This window comes from Paramormyrops kingsleyae, chromosome 3 (assembly GCF_048594095.1).
Source record: "Paramormyrops kingsleyae isolate MSU_618 chromosome 3, PKINGS_0.4, whole genome shotgun sequence".
Lineage (NCBI taxonomy): Eukaryota > Metazoa > Chordata > Actinopteri > Osteoglossiformes > Mormyridae > Paramormyrops > Paramormyrops kingsleyae.
Genome location: NC_132799.1, coordinates 1,657,225 through 1,675,956, shown reverse-complemented (window position 1 = coordinate 1,675,956; position 18,732 = coordinate 1,657,225). Strand labels below are relative to the sequence as shown.

The 18,732-nt window shown below is 52.2% G+C and overlaps 1 protein-coding gene across 1 annotated transcript in view; it reads left to right on the top strand.

Moving 5' to 3' along the window:
- Positions 1-18,732, top strand: part of eys (eyes shut homolog) — a 150,671-nt gene that overhangs the window by 24,578 nt on the left and 107,361 nt on the right. The window contains exons 5-8 of the mRNA XM_023844746.2: positions 5,868-5,981; positions 8,720-8,841; positions 13,313-13,434; positions 14,786-15,045. Of these exons, the coding sequence (XP_023700514.2) occupies positions 5,868-5,981; positions 8,720-8,841; positions 13,313-13,434; positions 14,786-15,045 (618 nt within the window). The remainder of the gene's footprint in view (positions 1-5,867; positions 5,982-8,719; positions 8,842-13,312; positions 13,435-14,785; positions 15,046-18,732) is intronic.

The following is an 18,732-nucleotide window of genomic DNA, read 5'->3' as shown; positions in this document are numbered from 1 at the left end:
TCTTCACGTGTCATTTATATCATGAGGTCGGGGGAAAATGCTTCTCTGCAATTTCGGCAATAATTCCCCAGTCACCCCGATCTCATGCCTGTGAGACACGATCCTGATTAAAGCCTGATTGCGGACGGGGGCCGTTATGCATTATTAACGAGGGGGAGATGATTGCCGCCCTTTATGGCATGGGGAGCAGGCCAAATTGGCTCCATGGTCAGTTTGAAGGATGATGGGAATTTGTGGCGTGGTGATGATGTTGATGGTCACCCCATTATTCGGCCCCCTCCCCCGACCTGGCCCAGCCCCGCACCAGTGCTAATGGCTGTGCCGCGGAGGACCTTCACGGGGACGTTAAATGTCAGCATCGGGCTCCATGGTGTTAAACTATCATCTGAACCGGAATTGGAACGAGCCGATGCGACCAAATAATTTGCTGTAGAGAGAGCATGTACGTGGAAATACATCATGGACAGAAATTTATAAAGGGAGATCTCTTTCTGTATGCTGAGCAGGGAGAGCTGGGCATTAATGGGAGACACCGGCTCGGTCATGCCTCACTGCGCCCGCACTGCATTTCAGGCTGCATCACTGCGTGTGCGTGATCTTCAGAGGGACATAACCTTAGAGTCTCTGTGAGTCGCTTCATGTGAAATGAGGCAGCTTTGATTTTAATTTGATTGAAATGCGCAGGGAATCAGTGTTCCTACATGCGGATGATTGCCCCCCCCCCTTGCTAACCGAGGTCTTGGGGGGGTGACCTGTGAAATTAATCACAACCACCACAGCTGCAGAAATGATTCCCCCCACACCAGCCTCGTCACAGGTTATGGGTTCATGTCTTTCAGGATTTGCAGGTAATTTAAATTGAGTGTGTTTTTGTGCATAAAATTCGAATGTATTTCTCAAAACCGCTTGTTATTTTTATTTATAAAGTTACAATAATAATATGTCTCCGAGCTCGTTTTGTTAATCATGGACAGAATGGGGCACAGGGCCACAAGTCAGGGGCCTTAATAGCTCCTGCTTTTACAAGTGTACACGAAATTGTTTTAATTGCATGTCTCGCGTGGCATTCATTGGCGGGGAGCCTTATCGCTCTATGCACACGGCTCATAACCCCCCCCCCCCAGCACGTGTGATGGCCGTCCTCACCTCACAGACGAGCACGCCAAAGCCCCTGTGATGAGCTCACGGCAGCTTCAGGGACCAGACAAACCGGCACACAAACAACCGAATCTACATTTAAATGAACTAATAAACCAAAAATATCACTCCCCATCTGCCTTACCGGCAGAGTCCATTTTCTGCAAATATGAATTTGAGTCGATAAGTGTGTAATAAGGAGGCTTATCAAATGTCCCTGAAGGCTGTAATTTGGGGTTATATACAGTATGTAGTATAAAGGGACTACAGCATGGCTTAGGGTGTGAGGAGTGATCTAAAGGTGACACGTGTGAGCGTGTGATTCCTCCACATCACCAGTGCTCAGTGTCAGCTGTAGCCATGCTCTTGGACCTCCTGTCTGCCGGGGGGGTGGGTGGATCCACCTAGACAGCTTGTATCAGATGCCCTGCCGCTATCTGCTCAGTTTGCTCTCCCTCGGGGTGGCGGTCCATGTGCGTTTAGGGAAATGGCGTGTTGTGTTTGGCTCGGCCATGGCAGGGAGCAGCCTCACTCTCGGCCGGAGTGACACCGGCGTGCTAATGCTGGTGCATCTCCAGGAGGATGGAAACATCCAGGGGAGGAGAGCAGAATCACGGCCCTCATCACAATGCGATGCATCCCCACACACCCCCACGTGACGGGCTGCAGCAATGTGGGGTGGGAGGCCCCCGATGCAGTGCGTGCTCGGAGCGTGTTCGGAGCGTGCTCGGAGCGTGTTCGGAGCGTGGTCACTTCTCGGGGATTTGCTTCAGTCAGTGCTTGATCCTCTCCATCAGAGTCATTCTGGACTCTCCTCTTCAGAGGAAGCGAAGATGATCTTCTCGTCAGATTTCATTGGAGATTCGCCATCCTGCCAGCGCGTCACGGGTTTTCCAGTAAAAGACTTGCAAATCTAACCATTATGTGATCTGCCGGATTGCATATTGATGTGCTGATTAATATCCATTAGTCATCGTGAGGAATGAACTCGGTACACAGCTGAACATTAATATTAATATTAAGCAGCAGCTAAATCAGAATCTTAAATACCTTCATTTATACCGGCGTGCTGTACTCAACAAGACATTAGTTTAATGCTGATATTATGTTTCCATTTGATTTCGGGAAATCGCTTTCTCCCCTGGGTTCCGAGTGTATCTGGAGGACAGAGTATCCCAGCATTCCCTGCACCGCCGGTTCATACGGCCACTTTGGGGCAAATGTGGCTAAACAGTGCAGATTTGAGGCTCTGTGGTGTAGGATGCTGTGCCTGTTATCAGAAGGTCACCGGTATGAATCTCAGGGTTGGCAGAGCGATAGCATCGTTGGGGCCTCGAGCAAGACCTTTTACCCCCAATCGCTCTTGGAAGTAGCTCAATCAGAAGGCAGTCCAGCCATGACACTGAATAGAGAGAACACCCCCCTCTCTAGGATAAAAGGGGCTGAAGAAGACAAGCACTAACTGTTATTGTTCTAATCAATAAGATATATATATATATATATATACACAAGCAACCAGATCATCCAGGACAGAGTGGGATTTTCCACTGATTTCCAGCATTTGTGTGCCTGGCAGAGGTCAACATTTGTCTTCTGCAAACTGTGTTCTTCACTTTCATAACGGAAGTTTGTCCCCCAGGCAGTGCTCCATCTGTACATGAAACAGCGCCACTCACAGGCTGCCAGAGTGAGCCTTTTTAGCAATGAGGCTAACCCTAGTGTGTGGTTCCATTAGCGGTCGCTAACCCAGGTGTGTGGCTGCATTAGCCGTCGCTAACCCTAGTGTGTGGTTCCATTAGCGGTCGCTAACCCAGGTGTGTGGCTGCATTAGCCGACGCTAAGTCTAGTGTGTGACTGCATTAGTAGGGGCACTGTAGGCTGCCTTGGAGTGGCCAAAACGCATGCGGGGCAGCCTGATACCCATAAGCCATTGCATGGGCAGCCTGCAGCACCCCAGGTCTCGACATGTGGGTGTCCCATGAAGGTTTGGGCGATAAGAACATGTCTGCTAGACACTGAAGTCTGATCCTTATACCCAAATAGGCCAAATAGATCAGTGAGTACTTTTAGATACACTTTCATTATCCTGAGGAAATTGCTTAAAGTACTCCAGTATCACCTTGATTTATTGTAGACAAACACAAAAAAATATGCGAAATCAGTGTCGCTATCACACAGGATTAACAGGCTGGGTCTGTGAGGCTTCCGCAGACGACTGTGCAGGCGAGCCTTGTGGATCTGCGAGCGTTTGCGGGGATGACTGAGCGGGCAAGCCCTGTGGAGCTGGAGGCCGCGTTAGTGGGGACGACTGTGCGGGCGAGCCCTGTGGAGCTGGAGGCTGCGTTTGCGGGGACGACTGTGCGGACGAGCCCTGTGGAGCTGGAGGCCGCGTTAGTGGGGACGACTGTGCGGACGAGCCCTGTGGAGCTGGAGGCTGCGTTTGCGGGGACGACTGTGCGGGCGAGCCCTGTGGAGCTGGAGGCCGCGTTAGTGGGGACGACTGTGCGGACGAGCCCTGTGGAGCTGGAGGCTGCGTTTGCGGGGACGACTGTGCGGACAGGCCTGTGGAGCTGGAGGCTGCGTTTGCGGGGACGACTGTATGGGCGAGCCCTGTGGAGCTGGAGGCTGCGGACTCTCTGAATGGCTATGAGTGTTTCTGTGCGCCGGGATTCGTCAGTGAGTTCCCGGCCGCATTGTCTCCTGCCACCTCTGCCTGGATGTGGCGGGTGGGTGTACGTGTCCTATTGTATCAGTCCACCATTGTGAAGAGCTTGTTTACTCCCAGGAGCTGTTTCGTTACACCCCTGGCTCACTCCTCTGACATCAGCTCCCCCCAAAGAAAAGGGCTTTTTGTCTGTTCCTTTTCACCTGCTTTGTGTCAGTAAACAGAGGTGATTCGACGTGAGCTGGTTGTATGCACCCCCTATGAGCCATCTGGCAGCAGATTCCAGATGAGGTGAGAACCTTCCATCCTTTGCAGCTGAAAACTGTGAGATTAAAGTCGACGAGTGTCTCAGTTTGCCCTGCCACAAGGGGGTGCTGTGTGTTGATGTGCTGAATGACTTCCGTTGCCTCTGTCTGGAACTGCAGGCAAACAGGCCCCTTGACACATGTGCATGCGTGTGTGTGTGTCTGTCTGTCTCTCTCTCTGTCTATAAACACGCATAGGTAATAGAATACTACCTTAAAATTTACAGATCTCTCCAACAACACACTCCTAGTAAAAAAGTGTTTGTGATCCTTCCCTGGGTATTGACCAAAGAGACTTTGCATTGTAACGGTATATGCTTTTTTTCTTGAATGTGTAAACTTCTTCGACATTAAAAATCCAAAGCAGTACAACAGTGATACAAACAAGTTGCTCTGTTGGGAAAAGGCCTAATCCGGCAGCTCCACTGAAGTTCGTGAGGAAGGTCGCTCTTCTCCCCGTAAGAACGGGCCCTGCCGTGGCGTGAGGAAGGTCGCTCTTCCCCTCGTAAGAACGTGACGCTGTGTGGGCTGTCTGTCACCCAGGCCCCGTGAATCAGCGTGTAGTGCTGCGGTGTGCTTAAGCACTGGTGCATTCGTGCGCCTTCAGACTGACAACCAGATGGCTCTTTATTAATTCACGATCAGCGGAGGCTCGCTTTGCTGCGACCTGCTTCTCATTACGCTGTTCACTCCTGTCCCGCACTCCTCTCTTGCTCAGTGTTGGGACAGTTGGTTTATTATAGTCCATATTAATATCTTCAGCGTAAATTCTTCTCGAGTAACTTTTTCTTGATTGATAGTCGCTTAAATATCTGAGGTTATTGGAGCTTCTCAGTTTTAAGTGGATGGAATCTGCTGTGAGGAGGAGTGGCCTTCTGCAGGACGAGGATCTGCAGATGCTAGAGGATGGTGGCTCTCAGCTTCAGGCAGAGCTGGCTATGTGTTCTTGTTTCCCCATGAGGATCCGATCAACACCCACCAGCTGCCCCTAGTTGCCCCCTACCTGCCTGTCTCTTCTCCCCACGCCACCGCCGTGCCAGTCATGCTCCTCTTTCCCGTAGCAGTTTCTCTTTCACAATTCCCGTGGAGCGGGGGGGGGGGGGGGGGGGTATTCCCGCCGGCCAGGATCGCACACACTCCCTTATTTCTCTGTCACTCATTTCTTAGTTATTCATTTTGTGGCAAATTGACAGGGAAATTGAGAATTTTGGGCACCAGATCGCGCCGGTGTCCCCGCTCGGCACCACATAACATTTATTTATTTTTATTAGCACGCACGTTCTCCTCGGAGGCTTGACAGATCGCTGCTGCTGAAATTCCCTACACCCCCGCCCCTATACATCGCTGGGGCACCTTCCCTGTAATTGTTTGCCATGGGAATTTCCATGAAGTCTTGTATTCTGGGCTCCACAGTCCACGGGCAGCTGTCATGAAATCGCCACAGATGAATGTCACTCATCTCGCTGTCTGTACAAAGGCGGCGAATTGACCTCATCAGCGGCTATGAGTGTGTCTGCCGGTGGGGGGGGATGATGGGGCAGGGTGCCATGGGACAGCCACTGCTCTCCTTGTTCCTGTGTGCCTCGGGACGCACGGATCGGCATGATCTCTGGCATCGCTGGGGGTGACCGGCCTATGTTCCACTTCTCTGAGCTCAGATCTCCCTGATTATTTGTGATGTTTTTTTGCCTTCACTTGACCCACCCCCATGCCATGCCCCCCACCTGCCGCTCTGACCCCCCTCCCCCTCTCTTTAACAGGCATGGCCTGCATGGCGGACGTTGACGAGTGTGTATCATCCCCCTGCCAGAACGGTGCCGCTTGCGTTGGCCAGCCGGGTAATTACACCTGCCAGTGTGTGGCTCCATTTACAGGTAATGAACACTGGGGGAGGGGCGGGGGGAGTTCATTAACTTCACAAAGCATTCCTTTCACCTGTCTGAACTCATCTCGGCGGCCCAGAAACATTAGCGCGTCTTCATTTCCCGACATTGCCCTGCAGAAGCCCACCGCTAATCGGCATCGCCGTTCCGAACTCTTCCAAGCTGCTACGCGTCTCGCGGCATGTGAGGGCACCGGGGTTCAGGCTCAAGGGCGTCCGGGGGGGGGAAGGAGGGGGCACTGTAAAGCAAGGGTCAGATCTTCGTCCCGCCAACTGAAACAGACCCGATGCTGTTGGCGCTATTCAATTGAGTTGTATTTTATGGATCTGATTTGGGCCAGTGATGGTAGATGGGTGGGCAGCCCCTCAGGTCCCGTGAGCACGTCTAAAGGGCCTAACGCTCCCTGATGGAAACCTGTCTTTCATGATGATGGGGGGGGGGGTCTTTTCTTAAGCATTTTTACCATAATGCACCTTGAGCTGTGACCCAGTGATGGTTTTAATGACTGACTGCGGTTCCCAGGAGAGCTTAAATCGCTCTTCTTTCCCAAAGCCTCTGATCACAGAGCTTTTTTGCACTCCGCCTGTACAGAGATAATCTGTTTACAGATGTTTAACATGTCGTTGGGTGGTGAGTTTCAGGGTGGGGAGCCGCAGCCGCAGCAGCCAGAAAGAGGACCTCCCATCTGCAGCCCCCCCCCCACAGGCCTGAGCTGGTAACTCCAGCTGTGTGAGAATGCAGCATTCCTGCCTGGAGGGTCCTGACTGTGCCCACTCCCCCCCATGTAGAGAGAAACTTCTGGAAAATGAGTCAGGAAGAGTTTCCCTGTTTCTCCTTTGTGGTTCACAGCTAACAGGAGTCACTCCTCTTCGTGTGGAGATCGGAAGCGTGCCTCATCTGCAGCTACCTCCATGAGGACCAATTGACCATCAGTGCCACACCATCATTTCAATAATGGATGATAAATTACAGAGTTAATGCGGTCAAGGGCTCTGCTCGCCATTCCTGCTCTGTGAGCAAAGCAGGGGGATCTTTCCTGTGCACCCCAGCACAGAATTAATCATTTAGTGACTCGCCAGTTAGGGAAGTGAAGGTGGTGGATGAAAACATGAAGTTCTGCTGTGAAGCCCTGCTTCGAGAGACCACCCTGAAATGAGCCACTCATTTGCCCACCGCATAGTAACGAGACGCCCACCCCAAACAGGGGGTGCCTTGGCCTCTCCTGAAACGAGAGATGCCCAGAGAGTTCATCGCCTGTCACCAAGTGTCCACTGGGACTCGGCCCGAACGGCACAGATTTACCAGCATCTGCCGCCCGACTCCCTCTGATGTCGGGATTAGTGTGGAGAGGTGTGCAAAGTCAGCTTCCCTATTATGCCGGCTCTCCACCCCTCGGCCAATCACGGCCATGCTCTGCGACCCCCTCCCCCACTCAGACAGATCCCGTGGGCCGGGGTTCTGCCACCCGTCCATGGGGCGCCAGGGAGAGTCTCTGCGTATCACTGTGGCGATGGCAGCTATGACTAATGGCTGTGCCGCTGCAGTGCCGGGGCATTTAATGAGAGTAACAGCAGCGACACGCGGCCGAGACAGAGTGACAGGACAGATTAGGCGGTAAATCTTAGGGATAATGAAGGACCCAGGGACCCTCACTCACGACGTCATAAATTCACTTCCTGTATGAAGCACAATTACGGCTGTCTCTGCCTGCCTGTGTACCTCATTCTAAAAAGCGATGCACCTCTCTTTGCATCATTAATGATTAAAGCTCGGCTAAGGCGCGTGATTAGCTTGGGGGGGGGGGAAGAGCGCTGCAGTGTTGGTAACTTTTGAATAAAGAGCCAATTCAGCAATGGATGGAGCACTATCTTATTCTCCATTTGGAATTGCGCAAGAAAATGAAAGATGGGGGCTTCAGCATCCTGGCATTCGTCGACTGGCTGTGGTTAGTCCAGGTAGGTTTGCTGTTTCCGGGGCCACACTCAGAAAGTCACTTTGGGGCCCCAAATACTCAATAAATATCTAAGCAGTAGAGTCAAAGATCATAACTAGCTGGCTGGTTAGCAGAACATGCTGCTTCAGCATCTCCTGGATAAGGAAGCTGCTTGTTTTCTATTCAGTGTGGTGACGTTCGACCGTCAGGGGGGCCTGCGCATGTGTGGTGTGAGTGGCAGTTAACACTGCTGCTGTGTTTAATCACTGCGCAGTGATTCGGGGGGGCATCTCACCCCCCAGCACCTCTCCGTTCAGCTGCGCATTACAGTGCTGCGACTGTGTTCTCTGCTCTTCAGAGTGTTATTTTCACTCTTAATTCCTGAAAAGAATGGAACACTCTGACCGAGGCCCCCGCCCTGAGTGCGTTTGTTCCAATAAAAGCCCGATTTGGGTGCTGCCCTCTCAGAGCGACACAGTCTTCTTCGGCGACCGTCTGGCCCGAAATGCGAAACATCCTCAGCAAATGTGTCTTGATGGGATTCATAAGTGACTCCTGCTTGGTGACATTGTGACTCGGCATCCTGATGCCACGCGCCGATTCGTTTGTGTCACGGATAACAGCGGCTGCCCGGTGTGCGTTCAGGAACGGCCGCACGGCGCACACTCGAGCAGGGAATGCGGGCTGCTGCTGGAAGGCTCCCTTCTGGGGGAATTACGCACAGCGGGGCGGCGTCGGCTGACAGGTGATGGGGTTTAAGGGCTAATTTAGCAAATGGTTTTGCTCTTTTTTTCAGACGTAGATGGATTTCACTGCGTCCGCGAGCCTGGCTTTGCTGCGCTGCAGTGTGAATGCACCACGGGTGGCTGCGGCGGCCACACGCATGAGAACAGCTCGATTCGCCGGGACCTCCGCTCAGTAAGCATGCGTGGGAGCTGGCTGCATGTGAACAGGAGGCACATGCCACACCTGAGTGACTGGGACGTCTACTGCTACACACTCCTCCGTTTCCTCTGCTTTCCTCTCTGTTCACTCAGTCTCTCCTCCTCTCTCTCTCTGCTCTCTCCTCACTTTTCGTCTTTAAGTAACGGAGAAGGTGCATGGGTGCCCTACCACTCTTATGTTACTATGGGGAGCCATGTGTGGCTCAGAGTGATGGGTGCCTGTGATCAATCCCCAGGGCCAACAGAGTGATGTCACCCTTGGGCCCCTGACCAAGGCCCCCAGTTGTTCCCAGAACTGTCTGACCAAAAATGTTCATTGCTCAGCTTCAGCATCTACACAAAGTGACACGCTGCGCTTAGAAGAATAATTCTCCCCTCTAGTCGTTCCTTTCAGCCACACGCCTGTTTAAAGGGCATTATATTTGTAATCGTACCCAGGAGAGCGTTATATCAGCTGGGAGAGGCGCTGCGTTTTCACCTGTGAACTTTCACTGGTTCCTCTTGCAAAGGTCACGTTTAAAAATGGAATGAAAGCAAAGTCTTATCTGCATGCGAAGTTAATCATTAAGCAAGAATCATCCATGGCTCATGTGCTGATGACAAGGACATGTAACAGGTTATATGCGTGGAATGAATGTTACTAGTTTTTATTCATGACAAGGCAATAAAATGAAAAAATGAGTAAAAAAACACGAAAGATAACAGTTTGTGATACTCCCTCTGTGTTATTAAAAGTATCCACTTTACTCTTTTCCAAAACATTGTTTCCAGTAAAAAATGTTTTGAAGATGAAAACTATGGATTTAATGACTTTTAAATGAGACATGTACATCTGTAGGACTCCAGAAGAGTCAAATTTATTGAAGATGGAGATCGTGCTGTGTCAAGATAATAAGCACAGGGTGTTCAGGCACTACGTTAGCCACAAGGCTGGGGGACTGACAGTCACCTGACCAGCATGTGTCTGTGTGGGCTGAATTGGGGGGGGGGGGGTTAGCGTCAGCGTGTAGCAGATTTGAGTCCTTTATCGTTATGCTCCGTTTCCTGGTCATTGGTCACACACAGCTGCCTTTCCGTACACAAACACCACCTGGCAGAGGGTCCGTGCCCCAGATCCAGTCCTGCCTGTTACGCATGATTCATTGATGTGTCTCTGTAACATTCTCCTGCGAGCAGGCAGCATAATGCCTGCGGAGGCTGGGGCAGGGCTTTCCTATTATGTATGTGTAAGTGCTTGTGTGTCTGTATGCTGTGTGTATATGTGCTTGTCTGTGTATCTCTGCGTGTGTCTGTATGCTGTGTGTATATGTGTATGTCTGCGTGTGTCTGTATGCGGTGTGTATATGTGCTTGTCTGTGTATGTCTGCGTGTGTCTGTCTATGTGTTTCTGTGCTTGTCTGTGTGTCTCTGCATGTGTCTGTATGCTGTGTGTATATGTGCTTGTCTGTGTATGTCTGCGTGTGTCTGTATGCTGTGTGTATATGTGCTTGTCTGTGTATCTCTGCGTGTGTCTGTATGCTGTGTGTATATGTGCTTGTCTGTGTATGTCTGCGTGTGTCTGTATGCTGTGTGTATATGTGCTTGTCTGTGTATCTCTGCGTGTGTCTGTATGCTGTGTGTATATGTGCTTGTCTGTGTATGTCTGCGTGTGTCTGTATGCTGTGTGTATATGTGCTTGTCTGTGTATGTCTGCGTGTGTCTGTATGCTGTGTGTATATGTGCTTGTCTGTGTATGTCTGCGTGTGTCTGTATGCTGTGTGTATATGTGCTTGTCTGTGTATGTCTGCGTGTGTCTGTCTATGTGTTTCTGTGCTTCACACTGTGTCCGTCTCTGAAGCCCATCAAACACCCCCCGCCATCTCACACTTCTCCCGAGGTCCCTGTCCCACCCATCCTGCGTCAGTAGATGGGGCTGAATGTGACAGCCAATCTGCCCCCCCCCCGTCATGCTGCTCAGGTCATGCTCTGCCTGCTGACCTCTTCTGCAGGAGCAGATGAGGGGCCGGCAGTATAAAGCCGTCCCGCTGTGAGCGCCTCCCGCTACGAAGTGCTGGCACCGTCACTCTGGCCGTCAGCGCCGCTCGCCCGCTTCACCGCTCTGGGGGGCGTGTCCACCTCCGTCAGCGCCGCTCGCCCGCTTCACCGCTCTGGGGGGCGTGTCCACCTCCGTCAGCGTCTGTTGGTTGAAAACCCTCAGTTGATGAAAGTTATTTTTTTAATCTGCTGCTTGTCAGAAAAAATGCGGTCAAGCAAAATGCCAAGGATCATGTTTGCAGGGGGCCTAGCGCCTCAGGTGGGTCCTCGGCGGGAGTCTGAGTGGGCCGTCTGTGAGGTGCCTGTTCAGAATGGTGTCACACTCCAGGTTTTCACGCAGTGCCTCCCTGTGCCTGTGCCACTCTGCCTGCCTGGTCTGCAGCCCTCCTTATCCCACACCTCGTCTTGATGAAGTATTGATGGCACTGAGCCGGAAGATGAAAGGAGGATGATGGAATATTCCCCTTCCATCAATAATTTCGCCCCGTGTCACAGCTTATGATGGAAATTCTGATCTTTTCAAGGTTACGCTTTCCTTGCTGCTGCCGTTGAACCAATGGTTACGGTGGGCCGTGGCATAACGGGGCTCCACGTGGGAAGGAGTGATGAGAACGGGGTGTCCAGCACTCCGGGCACCAGGAGAAGTGTCCGGGGTGTCCTGGGGTCACGTTCCACGCCTCTCATATGTTACCCCCTGTTTTTTGTTCGCTGTTGACTTTTCCCTGTATTCACTCCCCCAGCCAAAGCTAACAGGAGAATCGCAGTCCCCCCCTGCAGGTGGCTTAGCAGCCGGAATGAGATTAAGGTCCCCTCAAGCCAGAGATGGGCAGTCTGGGACGTCTAATTTACCAGAAGACTTCTTTATGTTTTCTTCTGCTTCCATGGTGCCTGCAGTGGAGAATCACATTAGCAAAGTCAAACTGCTGTCCTCTCATCAGAGTAAGACTGATGGATGCAAGCGGGAGGGGTCACGACCTTAAGAGGGGACCGTGCTAAACCCTTGCCCCCCGTCCCGAGCTCAGGAGACAGCTAAGCAAACGCAGTCTGACGGCCGTGGGACACTTCGCTGTCCTGATCTCTGATGTAGTTTTTAAGAGATGGCTTTGGAGACAGGGCTGTGAATTTAAGCCCTTTGTGGTCCTGCTATTGTAAAAATGCAGACAGGATCTAAAGCCAGCCTCTTTCTGATGGCTGTGACATTTCCCCCCCCCGAAATGTTCCAAGCGAAGTCTGTTCCTATTTTTATAAACACGGCCGGCTCTGTCTCACGCCAAATCAGAGCGGCTGCATTTCCACGTGTCCGTATATCCCGCTTATCCTGCTTCTCGTTCTTCCCAGCGGCGCTGCTCATGGGGGGAGGGTGTAATGTACGTGATGGGGTCCCTGGAGGATTGGGGTGTTTTTTAAATTTCCCAAAGTGACCTTTAAACCGAAGCCAGTCTCTGAAAACAGCCCCCCATTCGCTCACTTCAGAACTGCACCCGGCCACTTATTCTTCTCTTCCAGGGGAATTTATGTCTGTCTGTCTGTCTTCCTGTCTGTCTGCCTGTCTATCTTCCTGTCAGTCTGTCTGTCTATCTTTCTGTCAGTCTGTCTGTCTATCTTCCTGTATGTCTGTCTATCTTCCTGTCTGTCTGTCTGTCTTCCTGTCTATCTTCCTGTCTGTCTGTCTTCCTGTCTGTCTGTCTGTCTATCTTCCTGTCTATCTTCCTGTCTGTCTGTCTCTGTCTGTCTTCCTGTCTGTCTGTCTATCTTCCTGTCTGTCTGCCTTCCTGTCTGTCTGTCTGTCTATCTTCCTGTCTGTCTGCCTGTCTGTCTTCCTGTATGTCTGCCTGTTTTATGTCAAGAACACAGTGACATTCTTGTGTCACAGTTGTGAGGGAACAATAGGACAGAACAGTGCAGTGAGAGGCAGGACCGTACAGAAGGTAAGTAATGAATGGCATGCACTGGGAATGGGGATGTGAGATAGCACAGCGTAGTAAATAATGGTGATTCAGCGCAGAAGCGGAAGGTTCACTGCACTGGGCATGGGGATGTGCAGATAGCACAGCGTAGTAAATAATGGTGATTCAGCGCAGAAGCAGAAGGTTCACTGCACTGGGCATGGGGATGTGCAGATAGCACAGCGTAGTAAATAATGGTGATTCAGCGCAGAAGCAGAAGGTTCACATCCCCGTGTTCAGCTTCTTCATGAAGACGAGGGCGACTGTGACGCTCTGCGGAAAAGACGGAGACGAATGCCATCACTACCTTGGGGCGTCACCAACAGACAGGGATGTTTGCGGATGCCTGTTGTCATGACATCGTTATGACTGACACCAGTGTCTGTGTGACTTGTCCTGCTGAGGTGACATCCTTCATCTTCATCATGTTTGTTTTTAGTAATTGTCGTTGTTGCCTCTGCACAGGGCCACCGGTGCCTTTGCCAGCCTGGCTGGGCGGGACCACTGTGCCACAGGGAGACAGACGAGTGTGAATCGCAGCCCTGCATGAACGGCGCTGCCTGTGTCAGCCTGCCCACCGGCTACAGGTAACAGCTGACAGGGGCCAAACCGGCCACAGCGTGGTGAGAAAAGACGCACGAGTCACAGGGAATCACAAGGTGTCGTGGCGAGGGCCAGAGAGATGCCACTAGGCAGGCGAGTCAAAGGGAGTCACCACAAGGGAGGCAACTTACAGGCAGTTACCACAAAATAGGAGAGTTACTGGGGGTCACACGAGTCACAGGGAGTCATCACAGGGCAGGCAAGTTACAGGGTGTCATGGCGAGTCGCAGGCGATCACCACAAGGCAGGCGAGTCACAGGGAGTCATTGCAACTACTAGGGAGTCACCACAAGGCTGGTGAGTCACAGGCAGTCACCACAAGGCAGGAGAGTCACAAAGCTTCACAAGAAGTCATGGCGAGTGCCAGGCAGACACCACAAGGCAGGCAAGTTACAGAGAGTCCCAGGGAATTATGGAAAGTCACAAGGAGTCACTGTGAGTCCCAGGGAGTTACCACAAGGCAGACGAATTAGAGGGAGCCACCACAAATTAGGAGAGTCGCAGGAAGGCATGGTGAGTCACAGGGTGTCACAAGGATTCTCTGCAAGTCCCAGGGAGTCACCACAAAGCAAACGAGTCATAGGGAATTATAGCCAGTCGCTGAAAATTACATTTGAGTTATGTGGTGCCACAAGGAGTCATAGCAAATTACTGAAAGTCATGGCAGGTCACTGTGTGTCAATATGAGTCACGGCAAATCTTTGGAAGTCATGCTGTGAAGAGCTAGGCTCTGATTTATCTGAGGTGCCCCTTTCTAGTGATGGGGATGTGGGGGTGTCCAGAGTCGCCGTCTTACTGAACAGCAGTGCCGGGCTGCAGTGCCGAGCTGCAGTGCTGGGCTGCAGTGCCGGGCTGCAGTGCCGGGCTGGTACTGCCCCCGTGTGGACAGCTAGATCCCTGAAGGCACCTCTAACAGCCCCCGTCTTGCACCTCGCCATCTGCCATTTTGTACCCGATGACCCAGGAGCGCAGTTAACCCGTTAACCCAGTAAACTCGGGGGGACGGCTGTGCCGAGATCACATCCAGGCATGCTGCGGGGGGTATGTGGTTCTCTGGAAGCTCCTGTGGAATGTGTGCAGGTGTCTGCTGGGTGGGGGGACGGCTGTGCCGAGATCACATCCAGGCATGCTGCAGGGGGTATGTGGTTTTCTGGAAGCCTGTGTGTTATGTGTGCAGGTGTCTGCTGGGGGGGGGGGGGGGAGGGCTCTGCCTCACTGACTCCGCCCACTCGCCCCCATCTCGGCCAGTCAGCTGGGTCCCTGCCTGGTTCTGATTCTCCATTCCCGTGTGTGCTTGCAGAGCTAATCCCCAGCGCCTCTGTTTCCCTGACACAGCTGCAGCTGCAGCCTGGGATGGACCGGGCCAGACTGCTCAGTGCACCTGCCAGAGTATGATTTGGTGCAGTGCCAGAATGGCGGAGCGTGCGTGGAGTCGACTACGCCGGGCGGCTTCTCCTGCGTCTGCCCCCCACAGTACGCCGGCGCCCTCTGCCAGCTGCCTCACAACCCCTGTGACCCCCAGCAGCCCCCCTGCCAGTATAACTCCACCTGCATGGTGAGCGGCGGCGGGGAGGCAGCGTGCCAGTGCCGGCCAGGTGAGAGCGAGGTCACCGCTGCCCCTCCCCCATCGGCCCGATATTCCGGCTCACACATGCATCTAGCGGCGAGCTCTGATGTTACCGCCTTCAGCTCCCCCCTCCGTGCTGGTTTAATAAGTACAATCTGGTGGTCCTAATCTCTCTCGGGGGGGGGGGGGGGGTGAGGGCTGGTCTGGAGTCTTGAAGGGTCGTTTAAAAAGCCTCATCGTTTAACGCGGAGACTTTCCCGCCTGAACCGTGATCCTGTGTCATTCACAGGCCAAACGTCTGTGCCAGGCAGGAATCACATGGCGGTAACCAGGGGAACAGCCCGGGCTTCATTAAGTCATTCTGACAGGTTATATACAGTTAGGAACAACAAATATGCAGAGTTCAGTAGCATTAAGGGGTAATAAATAGGTCACAATAGACAACATTTAAATAGGTCACGGGTATTTATGTGTGTTTGCAGGGTTGTTTTTTTCTGGTGACTTTGTACATATTTGATGGATTAGCAGAGATGCCAGCTAGCGCTGCGATTGGGCTGATGGCGGCTCCGTACCGCGGGATTCTAGCTCCGAATCTACCCCATGCTGCACCGGCACATGTACTTCGGGTTCACAGGAACTTCGGGTTCACAGGAACTTCAGGTTCACAGGAACTGCAGTACGCATCAGGTCGCCGCTGTTATCTGTAGAAGCAGCCCTGTGGTTCCATGTTCTGCATACATCTGGATGAATGAACTGACCCCCCCTGATATCCAGGAAGTGTTAACTCCCTGACAAGCAATCCGCACCCGTCTCCATACTGGCCCGTTTTTGTAATGTATCTGTGTGTTTTATAATTGCTATAGACCGACCCCTATTTGAAGTCATTTATATGATGTGCATATATTTGCATGCATTACCATGTTTTTCATGTCATTATACATTTGTTGTCATCATAGTTTTACAAAGTTTTTGACCCTGAACAACCATAAATATAAAGCATAGTGAAGCAGCATGAAGAAGCTGCAGTGAGGGTCTCGGGGAAGGCGGCTCCCCGTCTGTCTCCCCGCAAACACGCCACGCTGCCGCCTGAGGGTGATCATTTATGCATGACCCTTTATTTGGGATCAACTAACAGGCACCCAGCAAGACAAAACAAAATGCTTGAGACACGTTGAAGCAGAGGCACTGACTCAATTGCTGTGTTCTCCCGCCTCTGGCTCCTAACTAAGGAGGCACTCTGGCAAGCGAGTCACAGCGAGTCACGGCTCAGGGGAAAGCCATAGCCAGGAAGCCCCAGGAGGGCTGATGATCGGCGGAGGGGCAGGGCATTTGGACCGTCAGCTCATCCTGCTCATTTGCAACCAAAGTGGGCACAGGGACAGCTAGAGAAGTGGCTTAACACCCTGTGTGTGGAGACAGCGTTAAGCAACATGTGGGATATTCACACTGAAACCAAACGTGAAAAATGTGACCTGCCGTTATATACTCCATCCCTCTGGAAGCTGGAAGAAAGTCAGTCTTCCTAGAGCTTTTGCGGCTTTGCTGACAGACATGTTTAAAATGCCTCCTAGGGGCCAAAATCAATTTTTTGCTCGTAACACCGATGGGATCCCAGAGAAACTTGCCCCCAACCCGGGTGCCAAACAAGATGCAAAAATACCTAAATATTTTAGTGGCAGGGCTTGTGGTCAGACCCTTCTGGTTGTGTGTCTGTCCATGCAGTCAGATGACAGATGTGGGAGTCAGTGGTGGGTTTGGGGTGAGGTCGCGTAGCAGAGCAACAGTGAGCGTGAGGTCAGCAACAGTTCCACCGTAATACCTGGTCTCCTGATGCTTAATTAAAATTTATATCTCCCCTCATATTTTACTAATTCCTCTTTCCCCATAAAGGTCCAATGTAGTGTCATTAGTGTAATCAGTGCGGTGTGATTAGAATGGTGTGATTAGTGTGGCATGGTTAGTACTGTGTGGTTAGCATGGTGTGATTGATGTGGTGTGATCAGTATGGCATGGTTAGTACTGTGTGGTTAGCATGGTGTGCTTAGTACAGTGTGATCAGATTGGTTACGCGCCTCGTACCCATGGTCCTTTTGTGACTGAACGTACATACATCACCACGTGCCCAATTGATTTGGTGTATTCAAAGATCTCCAGAGCTTGGCGGTGCTGGTTAGCAGCCAGTTGAGGGAGTTGTGAGCCGTGCCATGTGTCTGACGTAAGTCCCACGTGTCACCGTGCCGTTTGGTCTCAGAGGAATTGGCATCGATCATCATCTGAGGAAGTGGCTGCCGTGCTATAAGAGTCGAGGTGTGTGGCAAACTGAAGATGAGCCGCCGCTCGGAGCGACAGGGCGCTCCCTGATGGCGGGAGCAAGTGCTTCTCTGCTCTTCATTTTCTGACTCAGAGCTTTGCTGCGCCGCATTCACTCCAAATCCAAGATTACTGTCGTCATGAGGACAGGAGATTACGCGAAGGGGGTCTGATCCCAGCTCAGCAATCCAGAAGATTTGATTTACACCCAGCCGCGCTCTTGCGTGCGTTGGTGGAAGGCCGCTTATTACCGCTCGCTTTAATTAAATCTGAACTTAGCTGGCACCATCCATGGCGGGAGAGGGGCCCGGATTTACAGCTTCCCTCGAACCCCCCTCCCCTCCGCGGTCGACCCCTTCCATAAGCCTCGTTAAGATTAACCGTTTGTAAAATCAACACTGCCTCTTGGCGTCTCTTACGCTAATTTATCGTACTAACTGTATTAGATTTTAATTAGCCCAGTTGCTGCGTTTGGCACATGGACGAGGCGGGGGGTGGGGGGGTGTCTGGTGCAGGAAGATCCCATTCAACACGTTGGGGGGGTGGGGGGGTCGCACAGGAATTAAAGTATCCTGAGACCTGTGACTCGGTGTCGCTGCGTGTGGATGTAAAAAGCCATGGACTACAGTGAGGTGGGGTGTGGGGTGGGGAGGTGTTTGCGAGGTGGGGGGTGGGAGGGACTGGGCTCACCTTCCCCTCCCCAGAAGGAGGTGGCCATGCCTTTTTGTGGAGTGAAGGGTCATTAAGGGCCGGGTGCGATTCACCAGAAGGTGTCGCTACAGAGCACCAATAAATACAGCTAAAAATGCAGAGAATCTAAAGGCTGACTGCTAACGCCTCACAGCTGCTCAGCAGCCCGGCCGGCCCTGATAATGAGACATTATGCTGGTAGTATGACATCGTTGCGTGTTGTCAAGGAGACGTGAACTGTCCGTCCCCCGCGCCGGTATTTCTGTGCCCTTACTGAACGGGTCGCAGCGGCTAGGCCTGTTCTAACGTGTCCCCCCCATGCCTCAGTCGGTCCTGCTGCTAATTACCTCATCAGGCATTTATTGTGCGTTAGACGCTTGATGTTTCAGGTATGAACCAGGGGCCACTGGCCGTGAACAATGCGGCCAGAATACAGGTGCGCTTTCTCCCCCGGTAGCAGGCTTTGACAAATCCACCTAGCCTGGTGTGCCTTTCCGTCACTCTGGCGATACGTGTGCCGCGGTAACATCCGTAACAACTTCACGCAGGGGGGACGGACAGTTCAGGTCTCCTTGACAACACGCAACGATGTCATACTACCAGATTGAAATATTAATGGGAATAAACTGGAGATTGTAGAGATGGTGCTTGTTCCAGAGTCAGCAGAGCCTGGGGAGGGTATAGGAGGAGAAGGATGGAAAAGCTGCACAGGGGA